Genomic DNA, 15,388 nt, shown 5'->3' with positions numbered 1-15,388 from the left:
TTTTTAAAAAGCTGGTTTTATAACTTAGGCATGCACATAAAGTGAACACAATAGGAATGGCAGGAAGAAAAAAGGAAAAAAACAGAAGTGATCAAAAACCATCATAATGAACAAAAGAAGGTTCAAACCTAAACTGAAAAACTCTTGTCTCTCACACCAAAATTTAAATGTTTCATTTGCAAGCCTCTCCTTCTTTGGAGATCATGTGTTACAACTTTTGTTATAAAAAGTAAGGAAGAACTACTAGAGAAGAATTAAAAAATATGATACTTTGTATGTGTTAGTATTTTCATCCCCTGAAAGTACATACTTACACTTTTCCTCTTTGCAAATAAAAAACAAAAAAAACCCCAAAAAACCCAAACCAAAACAAAACCCACCAAAAAACCACAGCAGAAGTTTGGCTGCTGGAAAGGAGTCAATCTAGATCAAAGTTGAAATAAAACTTTAAGTTGGTAATAAATTACTTCCTCTTTTTTCTCAGCACTTTGTGTTTTTCTCAAGTAAGAGACTTTAAAAAAATGTGAATTTTGATTAAGCACAAGTCACTTAATTCTGTTTTAATTTATCAACTGATAAACAGTTATTAAGAAACATCTGTTACAACAGAATAATATGCCAGACAAACAAACCATAAAAATCACATTCTCTCTACTCAGAAGTACCCAATTTGCTTGCAAGCATTTTCCATTGCTTGTAGTAGTATATTTTCCCCAGTACCTGCAATGCATTTTTGCTAAAAAAAAAGATAAATATTTAAAACCTTCCACATATTTCAGATTCTTAAGTCCCAGTCGCTTCATTTCTTTAAGTTTTACTCGGTAATTGGACATTACCTGATTCTGCAAACTGTAAGGGGCCAGAATGTGCCACTTAATGTTAGCAGAATCTTGCCATACTGTAACCCATCACATTACACTTATACAGACAGACTGAATCATACAAATTTTATGAACAAATATTACCAGTGGCACCAGAAAGTGCTACATGGACTTTGTCAGAAGCAAGCATGGGTAAAAGCAGAAGGATGCTGACAAAGCATGTGAACTACTTGCTATTATATTACTCCTCTGCCATTTCTCCTTAATGTGCCACACTCTTATTTTCACTGCACAATTTACAAATATCTTTTCCACCTGCTGTCCCTGAAGTAAGGCTGACCACTTCTGGGGGAGGTCCAGTGCCACCACAAATAAAACACATCCCACTTCCCAGTCATGAAAATAAATATTCTCTAAATACAGTGCAAGGGTTAACTCCTTTTTGGTCCAAGGCCACATTAGGAGGTAATAGTTAGGGAGCTCCACTTGGAAGGTTTTTTCTGTCCACAAATTTTTTATTTGCTTGGAAGGAGCTCCACATAATGACAAACTTTTGGCACATCACTATTTTGGGTCTGCATAATAGCAGTGCCCATCTTCCACATAGTATTTTCGCTGGGGTTACAACCCACAGAGCTCTACTGGAAACTTGGCAAATATATAAGTATCACGAAACATGCCAGGCGAGCCTATTTTCTGAATCAGTATGAAAGTACTTAACTCTTCTGAATCACTGTTGGATAAATATGAACTTCAAAGTTTCTAATCTTGAAACACTTAAGAAAACCTAATCCAAGAAAACCCTGAAAAAAACCCAAAACATCCCAAAATACCTTTACAGCTTCAGTCCTTCAGATGCATCTATCCCCCAGAGAGCCTTTATGGCACTAGCTGCATATTAAGCTATGAAGTTCATCTCTAAACTGAATAACATTGTAAGCATACCTCCAGGAAGTACAGGTTATGGTATAAACATAAATCTTTTTACACACATGAATTTCTCTCCCCGCTGAGCTTTGGAAAACACTAAAGATTCCATAAACACCGCTAATATTTTTTTCAAATGGAGGTCATCATGAGCTCTGTTGATTGCATGCTGTTCCCTGGAAGTGCATGAGGGCAATGAAACTCCACCAAATCCACATACACTTATGTACAACATCTTCTAATACCAAATCTTCAACAATTCAGCTTCTAGTAATCTCATTTCTAGTTGAATTAAAGCCATGCTTCTGTTCTTGAGCTGAACAATCTCCTCTGTAACTTCGCATTAGTCAAAGCAAAGATACCTGGCTTGTGAGGTTCCAATCAAATGAACACAAGAGCTTCTCAGACAAGTTTCTCAGTAAAATGGGGCTGGAAAAGAAATTCCAAATTTGTTTCCAAAGAGCAAATGCTTCAACAACTTCTAGTTTAAGACAAACCTTTTCAAGTTTTTTGTTTGTTTTTTTTTCTCTCCCAGTCTTTTCACCCTCCTGCTGTCAGGCTACTATTGCTGAACACTGTATCTTAAAGTGTAACAGACTGCCTAGCTCTTCCCTGCATGACACCTACTGAACAGCAAAAATTGATAGCTAAAAAAAGCTCGAGAGTCATAGTGAGTAAGACTTCTTTGTTTATCACACTGGTTAAGACTGACCTTGCCTCTAAAACTGTTAACTGATGAAGGACTGAAAGACTAAACACCTGCGGGCAAAACAGATGGTCAGTTACCTGTGCATGTTCAATGCCTCCATATACTACCTTGGACTCCTAGCTCTGTTTTCAAGAAAAAAATCAGATACCGATCTGTCATACCTGAATAATTTCATTATGTTCACTGGCATAATTCTGCGCAGGGATAAGGATCCAAGGCTTGAAGTCAGAAGACTCTAGAGAAGGTCTGGGAATTATGTTTCATTTGTAGTGTGAAGTCACTGATGTGATTACACCATACAGGATAAAGGACACTTAGAAGACACTTTGATTCCCAGTGCTCTCTAACAAGCAAGTTATTTCTGGTAACAGATTTCACTGTGATACATACCTTAGGAATACACCTGCTTAGACATCACGCATGCAACAGCTGTGGGAAAAACCCACAATCCAGCACAGACTTTCTCAGAATTTGCTTCAAGAGAAAGAGTTAGCTGCTGGTAACTTATTCCCCTTTCTCCTGGAAGATGTTTAAGATTAAATATTTGTGAAAAAAAGTTCTCTGGGAAGAGGAATCATCCCAGTTGAGGAGAAAGTGAACTCTTCTTAATTTCTTTTGAGGAGAAAACCCCACATATTTTTGTTTCTTGTTTCACAGATGCTTAACTTCTCAAAAACTGTCCTTGGGACTGCCCAGACCCATGTGGATTGGGAGCCTGATATGGAAGCAGGCAGCTGCTTGATTTCAGCAACGTTTTCACGTGATGGGCAATGCCATAGCTCACAAGCACCTAAACAACTTGAGATCTCTGCAGAAGCAAGAGACCAATGCAGGAGTGAACCTTTAACTCTGGACGTTCCCAGTCATCATCAGAGGCTGGGAAGATCAGCAGCCTCAGGGGAATTCTCCCACCCTTCTGAGCACTCTGACTTCCCTACCTTCCACCAGTTAGTCCAAGCAGCCCTTACCAGCCAGCAGGGCCTCCTCTTCCCCATGAAGAATATTTCTGACCTCCTCACCTGCTCAATTTTTACGATATTTCTCAGGTTAAGAAGCAGAAGTGTAGTACGGGTATGGCCACGCTGGGCTCGCCCAGCGGGGAACCATGCCAGGACCGGCAAGTGACCACCATCCTTCTCCTGAGAAGGGACATCCTCCGCTTTCTGGGACATCAGAATGAACTCCCACTTTAATGTCTCTTGAAGACTTTGTGAACTTTCGACAAAGCTCTGGGTTTTCCTGGCACCCAGAGGAAAGGATCACAGCTTCCCACAGGAGCTCGTACACTTTAACATAAGCGATAAAGCACAATTACTGTGCTACAGCTCAGAAAGATTTTCAGGCCGTTGGGTAAGTACTAGAAGCAGTATTTATACGCCTTGCTCCTAAAACTGTAACTTGGGAGTTCAACACTGAACTCGAGCGCGGGTCTTGGCTGAGCGGGGGTGTTGGCGCTCGATTTAAGCCTGGAGGCGGAGCCCCCTTGGTGACTCTTCCCCGGGAACTCCCAGGCCGACGCCCCCAGCAGCGCGGCCCCGGCGCTGGGGGCTCCCCCGCCGCCCCCGCCCGCAGCTCCCCGCGGCCCCGGCGCTGCGCGGCGGGCGGCCCGGGCACAGCCCCGCGCGGAGCCCCTCTCCCGGCGCGGGCACTACTCACAGCCGCGCAGCGCCCCTGCTCTCCCGCCGGCCGGCGGCCCGCGCTGCCCTCGGCTCCTCCGCATCGCACCGCGGCTCGGTCATGAGCACCATCGGCACGGGCAGCACGGCTCACCCCGCCGCCGCAAGGCACTCCTCCGCCGGCGGGCCGGGCCCGGCCGGGCCGCCCGCTCCGCCCTCGCCGCCCCGCCCCGGGGCGGACCCGCCGCCGTTCGGGTCGGCGGGAGCCGGAGCCGCCACAAACCGGTTGAGCCCGCCCGGCCGGGCTGGGCGCCGCCGAACTTGTGAGGGATGCGGCGCCTCGCTCCCCATGAGGCCGATCCCTTACGAGCTTTAAATTATTCAGTCGGGACGCTGTCGCGTGAGACGCCGGCTCTCGCCGGCTCCAACAAAAGGCATCCTTAATGTTTTATACGGGGGTACAGGAGATACGCGGCTTGACACTGACGCAGCCCCGGGAGGAAGGTGGCGGTGGCCGGGGCCCTGCTTTCTGTCAGTGCACTTTCCTGGCGACTCGTGGAAGCAGGCAGTAGTCCAAGTACTGATACTGGCCTCAGGACTGCTCAACTAAGTTGAACTTCTGAAATGATTAGCTGGTATTTCCATCTGCGACTTTACATCTTGAGCAGACAAGTAGGTGGTTATGCTTCCTTTCTCAATGGCAGCACTCCATGCTGCTTTGCACAGAAAAATCACAAAACCACTGAATAATGTTGGAAGAGACCAGTGGGTCCAGCATGCTGGCTCAGGCGAGACTATCCGAGAATTTATAGCACAGGATTGTGTCCAGGTGGTTCTTGAATATTTCCAGCAAGGGCGATGCCACAACCTCTTTGGACAACCTGTTCCAGTGTGTGTTCACCTGCAGAGTGAAAAAATTCTTTCCCATGTTCAGGTGGAACTTGGCATCAGTTTCTGCCCATTGCCTTTGCTATTGCTGAGCACCACTGAAAAGAGCCTAGCTCCTGTCCCCTTGGCATTGATGAGGTCCTCACTCAGTTGTCCCTTCTTGAGGCTGAAGGTGCCTAGCTCCCTCAGCTATTCCTCAGACAAGACATGCTCCAGACTTTTGATCAATTTAGTCCTTCCTGCTGGACATCTTCAGGAGTTCCTAGTCTTGCATTGAGGAGCCCTGTACTGGACAGAGCACTCCAGGTGATGCCTCACTAGGGCCAAACAGAGGAGGAGGGGAAGGATCACATCCTCCAGCCTGCTGGCACTGCTCCTCTTAATGCAGCCCAGGATACCATCAGCCTGCTTGGCTGCAAGGACTCACTACTGGCTCTGAAGAGCTTGCTGTCCACAAGGACTCCCAGGTCCTTCTCCTCAGAGCTGCTTCCCAGCAGGTCAGCCTCCAGCCTATGCTACTGCACTGGATTTTTTTCCCTCCCCAGCTGCAGGACCCTGCACTTGCCTTTGCTGAATTTCAGAAGGTTCCTCTGTGCCCATCGCTCCAGGCTGCTGAGGCCCTTCTGAAGGGCTGCTCAGCCCCCTGGGCTATTGGCCACTCCTCCCAGCTTTGTGTTGTCAGGAAATTGCTGAGCAGGCCTCTGCCCCTTCATCCAAGTCATTGATTGAAACAAGGCTGGGCCCAGTATTGAACCTTGGGAGACACCACCACAAACAGACCTCCAGCTAGAGCCTGTGACACTGATTATGACTCTGTGATGTGTTCATCCAGTTCTCAATCCACCTCCCTGTCCTCCTATTCAGTCCACTCTTCCTGAGTTTGCCTGTTAAAGACAGTGCCAAAAGCCTTGAAGTTGAGGTAGACAAAACCTCTGCTGCTCTCCCTTCATCCATCCAGGTAGTTGTTTCATCATGGAAGTCAATCAGGTTGGTCAAGCAAGACTGACCTTTAATGAATACATGCTGACTATTCCTGATCACCTTCTTGTCCTCCTTGTGGATAGAGGTGGCCTCCAGAATGAGGTGCTCCATCACCTTTCCAGAGACTGAGGTGAGCTGACTGGCTGATAGTTCCCTGCATCCTCCTTCTTGCCCTGTTTGAAAACTGGAGTGACATTTGCTTTCTTCAGTCCTCAGGCAGTAGTCCTGATCTCCATGACATTTCAAAGATGACCGTAGCTGTGATGTCCATCAGCTCTCTCAGCACTTTTGGGTACGTCAAGCCCATGGACTTGTAGATGTTGAATTTGCCTAGGTATTCTCTAACCCAGTCCTTCTTGACCAAGGAGAAGTCTTGGTTCCAGCATTCCTTTACCGTGGTCTCCTGGGTCAGAGATTCCTGAGGGCTGGTCTTGCCAGTGAAGACCAATGGAAAGGTGGTGTTTAGTAGCTTTGCCTTCTCTGCATCTTCTTACTTTTCCTTTTGTTACTGATGTATTTAAAGACATTCTTCATGTTGTTTTTGACATCCTTGTCCAAATTTAATTCCAGATGGGCCTTGCCCTTGTCTCACTTCTACTAACTCTGACAAAATGATCAAATACAGTGTAAAAACCAGCAAGCTGGCTTACCCCTGGCCTTCCTTGGGCCTGTGCTGGCAGAGCTGTGCTGGCAGGGGAAGATTGAGGGCCCTCAGGAAGGTTAGATTTAAGGCAGCACTTGGCACAAGTAATCTTGCATGGAAGGCACTAACTCTGAATATACATATGAAAAATGTTTTTACTACTTGGTTAATACCCCAGTTAGGTGAAATTATGTTTTAATAAAGCTTAAATGGACTCTGTGGTTGTAAGTACACAATCAAAGGAGAGAAAATCTGGGGATGAGTGTTCAAATAACATGTCTAGGTAAAGTCTATTTTCATGTTTTAATAAAATTATTAATAGAATAACTTCCTAACAGCTGACTATTCACATGAGCTAAAGGGAGAAGATGTACCGTAGAGTGGTTTCTTTTAGTGAATTTTTCTGTAGGAGATAGACACTAATGTGCATTTCAGATTGAAAAGAGAAATAAGTTTTAGGTATTGTTGCAATACTTTCAGGAAATCAATGATAAGAAAGAGGTGTTAATGGTGAAATACCTCAAGACTGCCATAGCTGCTTGAGCACACAGATCCTACAAAAAATGTGAGATTGCTGTATGATTTTTGCTAGACCATGTGGATTTAATTGGCTCCAGTACAGGAAAATTTAAAGAGTATGTGCTAGGATGCATAGAACCTAAGACATTTAAAATGTCTGTATTTCTGGGAGACACCATTTACCAATATTCATGTAGTATTTAACATAAATGTCAAGGTACATGTGGAAAAGAAATGAGATTTAATTTACAAGGGAGATTATTCAGCCTGTTAGGCCCTGTTCCTGTGAAACACTGATTGCTGCTGGTGTTCCTTGTGGAGCCCCTGAGTGCACTTGGCACTGCTTTGCGGAGTTTCTCCCACCTCCTAACATCAGATACAACCTGTGGCAGTAAAACAGCATCTTGTTTATCCAACCATAAAAGAATAGGAGCCATTTCAGCTGCCTAGACTATGACTAGAGCTGAACTGAAAGGGCTGGGGAAGGCATCATGTGTCTGTTCAGGCCCTTTTCTTGGGTGCAGAAACCTGTGTGAGGTTCTAGGTACCCTGGGGCTTCTTCTTGTGTAAGTGTGCACTAACAAGGCATGCACAGGAGGATTGGAATCATTGGGAAAAGTGACTGCCTACCCCTCATCTTGTTTCTGGAGGCTTTTCATTGCACTAAAAATGTATTTGATAATTTAGTCCTAATTTTGAGGCAGACTTGTGGTTGAATAATTCCTGTGTAACTGTATGCAGTTCAGCAGAAGTTATGGTTTTAGTAGGTGAGAATGTGACTTCTAGATATTTGAATAATTAAAATTTGTTTTCTTTTGAGTGCTTAGATTTTCAGTCTGTCAGGTGTAACCACCTCTTTAGGAAATGAGCACTGCCACTGACTGTTCTGTTCATTCATTGCCAGAGGTTTCTGTCTTCACGCCAATGGTGCAAGAACTAGAAAGGAGTTGCTTGGTCCTGGAGCTCAGTCTCTCTTGTAGTTTCATCTGGCTCCATTCTCAAGATGTGCACAGCTCTCTGATTTAAATCCATCTGTCTAGTAATTTAGTGCAAAAGAAACTTACATTCACATAAATTGATGCCTAAAGCCTCGACACTAAAAAGGGAATCCTTGCTTAATTATTTCTTCCATATCATGATATCTTAACTCTTGTCAGAGACTTGGTTCTGGCAGATTGGCAATACATGTGTCTTTAGTCCAGTTTGCTCTTAGCTGATAATGACAGTGGAAGTAATAAGCAATGAACCAGGACTGTAGCTTGTGAGGTTTTTTTTAGGATTTGAAAAAGAAACTATGTGACCAAGCTCTGTCAAACTACATGTTGTAGCAACTGCAGAGTGAGAGGGGACTCTCCTGAGTGATAAAAGCTCTGAATACTAGGATTCTCAGGAATATTCAGAAAGGAGTGTTTTGTATTAAACAAGCAAATGTGCAACTGCTCATGTGAGTGGAATATACTTGAAAACTATATGTTTTTATTATGGTCAAGTCTTACATAATAAAAAAAGCACAAAGGTCCTTTTACTGTAATGTAATAATTGCTCATATATACAGATACAGTAAAGCAAGTATTTGAAGAGCAAGCTGTCACCAACAGACTCATGAGAAAATCTGGGCTGTGTTTTTATGTAATTGCTGAAGGGCAGACTGGGGAGAGAAAGTGTGCTATAAAGTTACTGATTACTTTTTAATGCCTGCAGTACTAGTGATGCTGTATAGACTAAAATTCACATGTTCCTGCTCTGCAGAGTATATTAAACCTTAAAGAGGATTCAGGGTTTTCAGTAATTAGTACCTTTGACATTATGTGTAACACAGCAAAGGATAAAAAATTAGGGATGGAACAGTAGTAAGAACTTTCATTGCAAAATAAAAATATTTAAGACACATATGAAATCACAGAAAAGCAGAATGGGGAGAGACTCACTGAGTCACTGAGTTAGTTTCCTGTCCTGAGTTAAGGCCTGCTATTCCTTTGTCGCTCCTGACAAGACTTCTGTCTAAGTTGTTCTTAAAAGTCATCAGTATGTCCAGGCCATCCATTCCAGTGTTTGCTATCATCCAGGGGATGTCCTCAATCTGCAATATGGTCTTGAATCCTTGTAGTTGAAATCTAAAGCCATTACTTCTTAATTTATTAAATATGAAGAACAGTGAAAACCTGCATAAATTGTGGGTTAGGACTTCTTTTTTTCCTCTTTTCCTTTTTTTTTTTTCTATGAACTGCCTCTTGTATGTTCACGTGTTTTCTAAAGCCTAATCCCCCAGACTCAACACCAATAGTTTTATGAAAGTTGTATAAAGAAGAGTTTAAAAGATTATTTCATCTTTCCTATACACACTGGTCATATTTTGTGGTAAACTGTTTTTGTTTCACAACAGGTGAGGCTGGCTCAGGTTTAGTATTCAAGCACTATGACCTAATGAAGCTTTTATAAATGTCAGCTGAGATTCTATCCTCTAGTACATCGGCAGAAAATTGTAAAACTTGATTAAGTATGACCATCTACATATCCTTTGTGCATTTTGCTCTTTTTTTTCCTTTCCAATCTGTTTCCTCAATTTATCAGAATAGTTATGAATCATATCTTGAAGGACATGAAGCAAGAAACGGTAAAAGAGCCTAATGAGACACACTGGAGAAGTCAGTATAAAAAGCAGTGGAACTGCTACCCATGCCTAAAGATTTATGGCTAGGACATTGCCTACTGAATGATGAAAAAGACAATCTATCTGGAAATAGACAGTGTTAGAGGTTGTCTTAATCAACAAAGTTTATGTCAGTGCAGTCATTGCTGCTGTTTTCATAAAGTGTTTTTCAGTTTATCTGGCAAGTATCAGCATGCCTGAATATGAGGAAACTTCCTTGTAAAGAAACAAAGCAGAAAATGAGTAAAGATTACAAGCATTCTATGTGCTTTGAGCACATTTCAGTAGAAAGTTCTGTATGTCTTTACAGGTGTGAAAATGTATTAAGAGCTACAGCCTCAATAGTGCCTGAATACAAGTACTTTTGCCTAATAGGTCCTTGTATATGTCTTGTCTTCAGTTTCCTTTATGATATTCTGCACTGGTAGGCTTCTGTGAAAGCTATGCAAATGTCTTGGAAGCCATTAAGTGTTGAAAGACCTGCTAAGTCCTTATAGTTGAAATGTGATAGTAAAGCAGTCTTATGTTAGATACTATAAAAATAGGAGCTCTGATAGTGCGAGACACAAATGAATAGACATTTGTAAAGATATTGAAACAGGGAAAAAAATTCTAATTTCTAGAATACGCGCAAGTCATCCACAAATCAGAGTGAAGCCAGCTTATGAGATGCACACTACAAAAAACCACAAAACAACTGGACTAAAAAGGTGGTGCAGCATTGCAGGAAGTTTCCCAGAAAGGCTACAGACTCTGTCTTTGGAGGGTACAAGACCCAGCGCGACAAAGCCATACCTGATCTAAGCTGGTGTTGACGATGACTCCTGACTCAAGCAGGAATGTTTAAAAACAGCGCTCAGTTAATCAGCATACCTGAAGTATGCTCAATATAGGTGGATCAAGGTCCAGAATAGTCTGTGGAAGATAACTAGGGCCAGAACACTGTGAATGGTGCAATGTTGTAATGAGTGAAAAGCGGTTTTGGCCAGTTGAGTCCTGTTCCTTTCCTGGATTAAGAATTTAATAATTTATTTGCTTTTAGAAGTTTGAGATTACTTCATAGATACCCATATCAGATAATATTTTTCTTCTGAGCTGTTTACTGGAAGTCTTATCTGATTATCCCTTCCTGTTTCTTGTTTCAAGTGGCCTGGATTACTGTATTGGTTGAACCCCTCTTTGGACAGGGCAGTGCATGGGGCAAATGAAGTAAGCTGGTCTGAAAGCTAGTTGGAGAGCTTATCACAAACGGTGGAGCATGCCGGGGCTGCTCCTTGTGGCTCCATGCTGAAACAGGTGGGTGAACTGTTGGAGACCGTGCTACGCTCATGCTGTAACACCCAGCAGGACAAAGGAGAGAGACTGCCACCCAAAACTTCTGAGGCATCAGCAATATGTCAGCCCACATTTCAGTGAACATGTAACACATTGCACAGGTACTTGTCAGCTCGACTCAGCACATTTACTGCCATGACCTTTAAAATGACCCATGTGGAGTCACAGAAGATACACTACATGCTGTGAGCCTCACCACTGTGTCTTACTGTGCTGTGGTGGTCAAAAGAACAGTATGGGATGGAGGGTTAATGGTAAAACAGAGTACAACCACTGAAATAAAGGAATGTTCATCTCACTCCAAATTGTTCATGGCAGCTCTCTTACATACTGGAAAAATGCAACCTTGAGACTTGTTAGCAGTTCTGCCAGCTGTGAGAAAGTACTCAATCAGTTGGCATTTTGCTGAAAAACACATGTCACTGTCTCCTCTTAGCTCATGATAAAAAAAAAAAAAAAAAAAGAAAAAAAAAAAAAAAAAAAAGAGCAGTTATGGCATATTTTCATGCAGTATGTTGGTCTGGATGCCTCATGAATGTCAATGCTAACATTAGGACATTAGAATATTGTGATTCCTAGATTTTGTAATTTAAAATCATTGTATGAAATCTCATGGCAGCAAAATCCGCTTTCTCAATTTATAATTTAAAAAATATGTTTCTATTTTTAATAAAAGAGATACATGTTCTCTTTTAATATATTGTCCAGCTGTGTTAAAAAAGAGAAATGTAAGTATTGCTTGTTCTACTCTGGTGGGTCACATTAGCTTGGTTTGTCATCCTCTGATTATAAATGTCCAAGTAAACCCTGGACAATATCCAAGTGTGACATCTCTATATACAGATGACTTGGACAAAAATTTCAGTCCAGCTACAGCTGTATGTTATTATTCATTAGATACACACTGATGATGTATCTACTGAATAAGGTGCATATATGTATATAATTACACAGTTTGTGTGTCATACATTAATACATGTGGGTCCTTTTTGGAACCACATATGCCCAAGTACATGCAAACATTCATGATATGTGTAAATATGGTAATAATTTTGTTGGAAAAAACCTTTAGTTGTCTGGCAGTCTCTGAAGTGCAACAGTGTGGTACATTAAGTATGTAAAAAAATGAAAACTGTCTTGTTTGAGGACAAATTTAATCTTCCACAAGAAAATAGAGTGCCCAGTCTTTCCAGAAGCTTAGGAAAAGTTTGTTCTTACCTTTAGAAGAGGAAGGTTAAAGTGAGGAACACAAGATAATGTGAAATAATTAATCATACTATCAGTTTTCTCACAGTCTTTACATCAGATGGGGTTGTGAATAATAAGCTATTTGACTGTGCTTATACAGTTACTGTTCTGTCTCATTTAGAACTAGGAGTTATATTACTCTGGGGAAAAAAGAAACCAAAAAAGGTGTAAATATGTCTTCATATTCAGGCCAGTAGGGGTGAATGCCAAAGCCCAGATAAAAGCCATTGAGCTGTAAGGTGGTTGCCAGTGTTTCAGGTGCTCATAACTGAGCTATAAAAACAACACACCTTTTAGAAGGTGGTGTGTGCCTATCTTTTTAACATGACTTCTTAAATTAGTCTGAGCTAAGCCTCAGTCTTACAGTGGTACACTGGGAGATTATGGGGGGTGTAATTTCAATGCAGAATTTCCTTTAAAAAAGCTTTCTGTCAAAAACTCTTCATAGAGGAAATCTGGATGTAGGGTTCCTTTTTGTGTCCAAACAAAAACCTGTCTATAACAGAACCATTTTTAAAGTTTATGTTGTTGGTTGTTACAGAGTTTTTCTGTTATTTTGTTGTAAGCAAAAGGTAGGTAAATATTAATGCTCGATCACAGATGCAAAATGAGTGCTGTATTTACTGTATTTGTGTATTGTAGTGCATCTAATGAGCTGCTGTGTCAGGACTGGAGTCGAGAGCCCTTTTGATTTCCATTTTAGATGAGATATTTAGAAAACAAACCTCTCCATGTTCTGCAATTTTAAAAACATTGTTCTGTAATTTAAAAAAATTGTTTATAATTCTCACCTGATATCAATGCTACTGAAAAATGCTGATTTTTTAAAACCATTTATTATATAACCTGTAATGTGATAATTACTAAGATTGGCATCATATAGCATTATGGTATTCACTTAACTTGTGGTCTAAATTGCTGAAAAAACGAATTTTCTTGTGTTCAATATGTTTGAGGTTTTTTTTCTAGGGTCACTCAGGGGATTATTCAAAACCAAAAGCCTTAAGATTTTCCTAAATTTTAGGAGAACTCAATACAGGGTATTGACTCATATTATAGGGATGAGCTCCAAATGGGAGCTTGAGATCCCTGGTTTTTTAGCCCATATTTTGTTCTGATGTCAGAACAACTCTATACATTCATGCTGATAAAATGCTGCAAAGACAAGTGGCCAGTACATTTATCAATACAAATTTCTGATCGATAATGTGTGGCTGACACCTCCACTTTAGCTCCAGAGTCATAATTTCCTTCTGAAATCAGTTTTGCTCTATGTCAGGGACAACATGCTGCCGTGGCGATAAACTGTGAGCTTCCCTTTATGAAATGTTAATAACTCCCTGGTTTCTGCCAAATTCATGCTCATCCACATGCCAATTACAGTGAGGTGAAAACAGATGTATATAAAAACTTAGGCGTATAGTCAGTTTTTCTCCTCAGGCATGAATAATTAGAATGAACAAGAAAGATCATTAATATAGTAAATTTTCTCTGTGGGTGAATCTTCATATATAGAAAATATGCTCCAAATCAATAAGACTGTATTAAAATAGTACCTTAAAATTCAGAGCCTGCATTTACTTTTTCCAAAAGCATTTTCCGTGATTTTTCATGTGGCTCATTTTCAATAAATATATCATGACTGTGACAAACATATGAAAAGCAAGTTTGGTGAGAGCTCAGTCCATCTAGCTCATTGTGTGCTATTGTGCATCCTCCTTATAAGGTTGTCTATATTTGCAGCCTGCTACTCCATCTTTGCTATTGATAGAGGTATGGTTTCACAGAAGGGTTTTATAATCATATTATCCTTACTGAACCAGCAACTGAGCAAACTGGTTTTCTAGAAGGCCTGCTCCTACCACTCAGTACTTGGCAGGCAGGTTGATTATTGCGAAATCTGGGGTAAAGGACCTGTTTGTAAGGCCTGGTCACATTGCTGTCAGAGCATATATGGCAGCTTTTTGTGTACTGGTTATTTAGTGGTAAATAAAAAAGTAGGTAAATCTGTCTGACCAGTGTTCTGAACAGGACACAGAAAGGAGGACAAAATTTATATTGTCCAAACTAGGAAGTGGGTAGAAATCACCATCTTTTGTTGTCACCCTCTGAATACCTCTGTATGTTACTTATGTCCCATGCCTAATTGCAAAATGAGATTGAGAGGCATATGAACAGTCATGTGAATTTTTTTAAAAAAAACAAATTCAAAGTGATTGGTTCTAGATAAGAGTCTTTGAAATCCCTAATTAAAACTAAAAATTTCTGATTATTATCTATTCAAACTGTTGGACATTATCTCTCTGACATTTGAGTTGGAAGAAAGGATGATATGCAGATATAATATTAAAAAGCCCTAATAATATTTCAAAAGAGAAAAATTAGGCCAACAAACTCTTTTATAGTAGTGACCTAATTAGTGGTAAGATCTGTCACCCCATATAAAGAATTTGTGCACAGCCACAAAGAAATGTAATTCAGCCACACAAAGACTATGTAGAGGTTCCAAATCACTCTTCAGGGTTGTTTGGCACCACGCAACAATTAAGGACCAGCCCTTGGCAAAGAATTTTCAAGCAGATTTAGAACCAATAAATGTCTAATGGTATTTTGAATAGCTTTTTAAGCTATTTTATTCATGATGGGTTGACATAAGTACTGTGGGTATTTACTTGTCTTGCTCCTGCAGTAGATGAGGAAGGATAAGCACCAAGTGCCAGTAGCCCTCTGATGTTGCCTTCCCCCATTTTTTTGTGCTGTCTAAAATGTGCATGATTTATCCAGAACTCTGCATTGCAATGAATTCCACCATAGAGGGAATTTGCAATTCAACAAGTTGACCCTTCCAAAGTAAGAAAACAGATTTTTCCCTTTTTTTTTTTTTTTTTTTTGGAATGTTCTATCAGGAAACCCTTTACCAGTATTCATTTAGCATGTTTTTTACTTCCTTCAATATTTTTTTTTAATAAGGTGGCACGTGAAAATTAGTTTAATAAATTTTATGAAGTTCCTTTAGGCCAAAACACACATGAAAATATTTTTTTTAACTCC

At 41.0% G+C, this 15,388-nt stretch overlaps 1 protein-coding gene across 4 annotated transcripts in view; it reads right to left on the bottom strand.

The window, feature by feature from the left end:
* Nucleotides 1-15,388, bottom strand: part of GRAMD2B (GRAM domain containing 2B) — a 41,648-nt gene that overhangs the window by 25,651 nt on the left and 609 nt on the right. Inside the window, exon 1 of one of the 4 annotated variants that reach the window (XM_064405763.1) lies at nt 4,114-4,269. The exons of the other annotated variants lie outside the window; for them this stretch is intronic. Coding sequence (XP_064261833.1) covers nt 4,114-4,205 — 92 coding nt within the window. The 5' untranslated portion in view covers nt 4,206-4,269. Of the gene's footprint in view, nt 1-4,113; nt 4,270-15,388 lie in introns of those variants that run through there. 4 annotated transcript variants of the gene reach the window in all.

Source organism: Passer domesticus, chromosome Z (genome assembly GCF_036417665.1).
Source record: "Passer domesticus isolate bPasDom1 chromosome Z, bPasDom1.hap1, whole genome shotgun sequence".
NCBI lineage: Eukaryota > Metazoa > Chordata > Aves > Passeriformes > Passeridae > Passer > Passer domesticus.
Note: the sequence above shows the minus strand (reverse complement) of the source record. Positions and strands in the feature narration are given on the sequence as shown.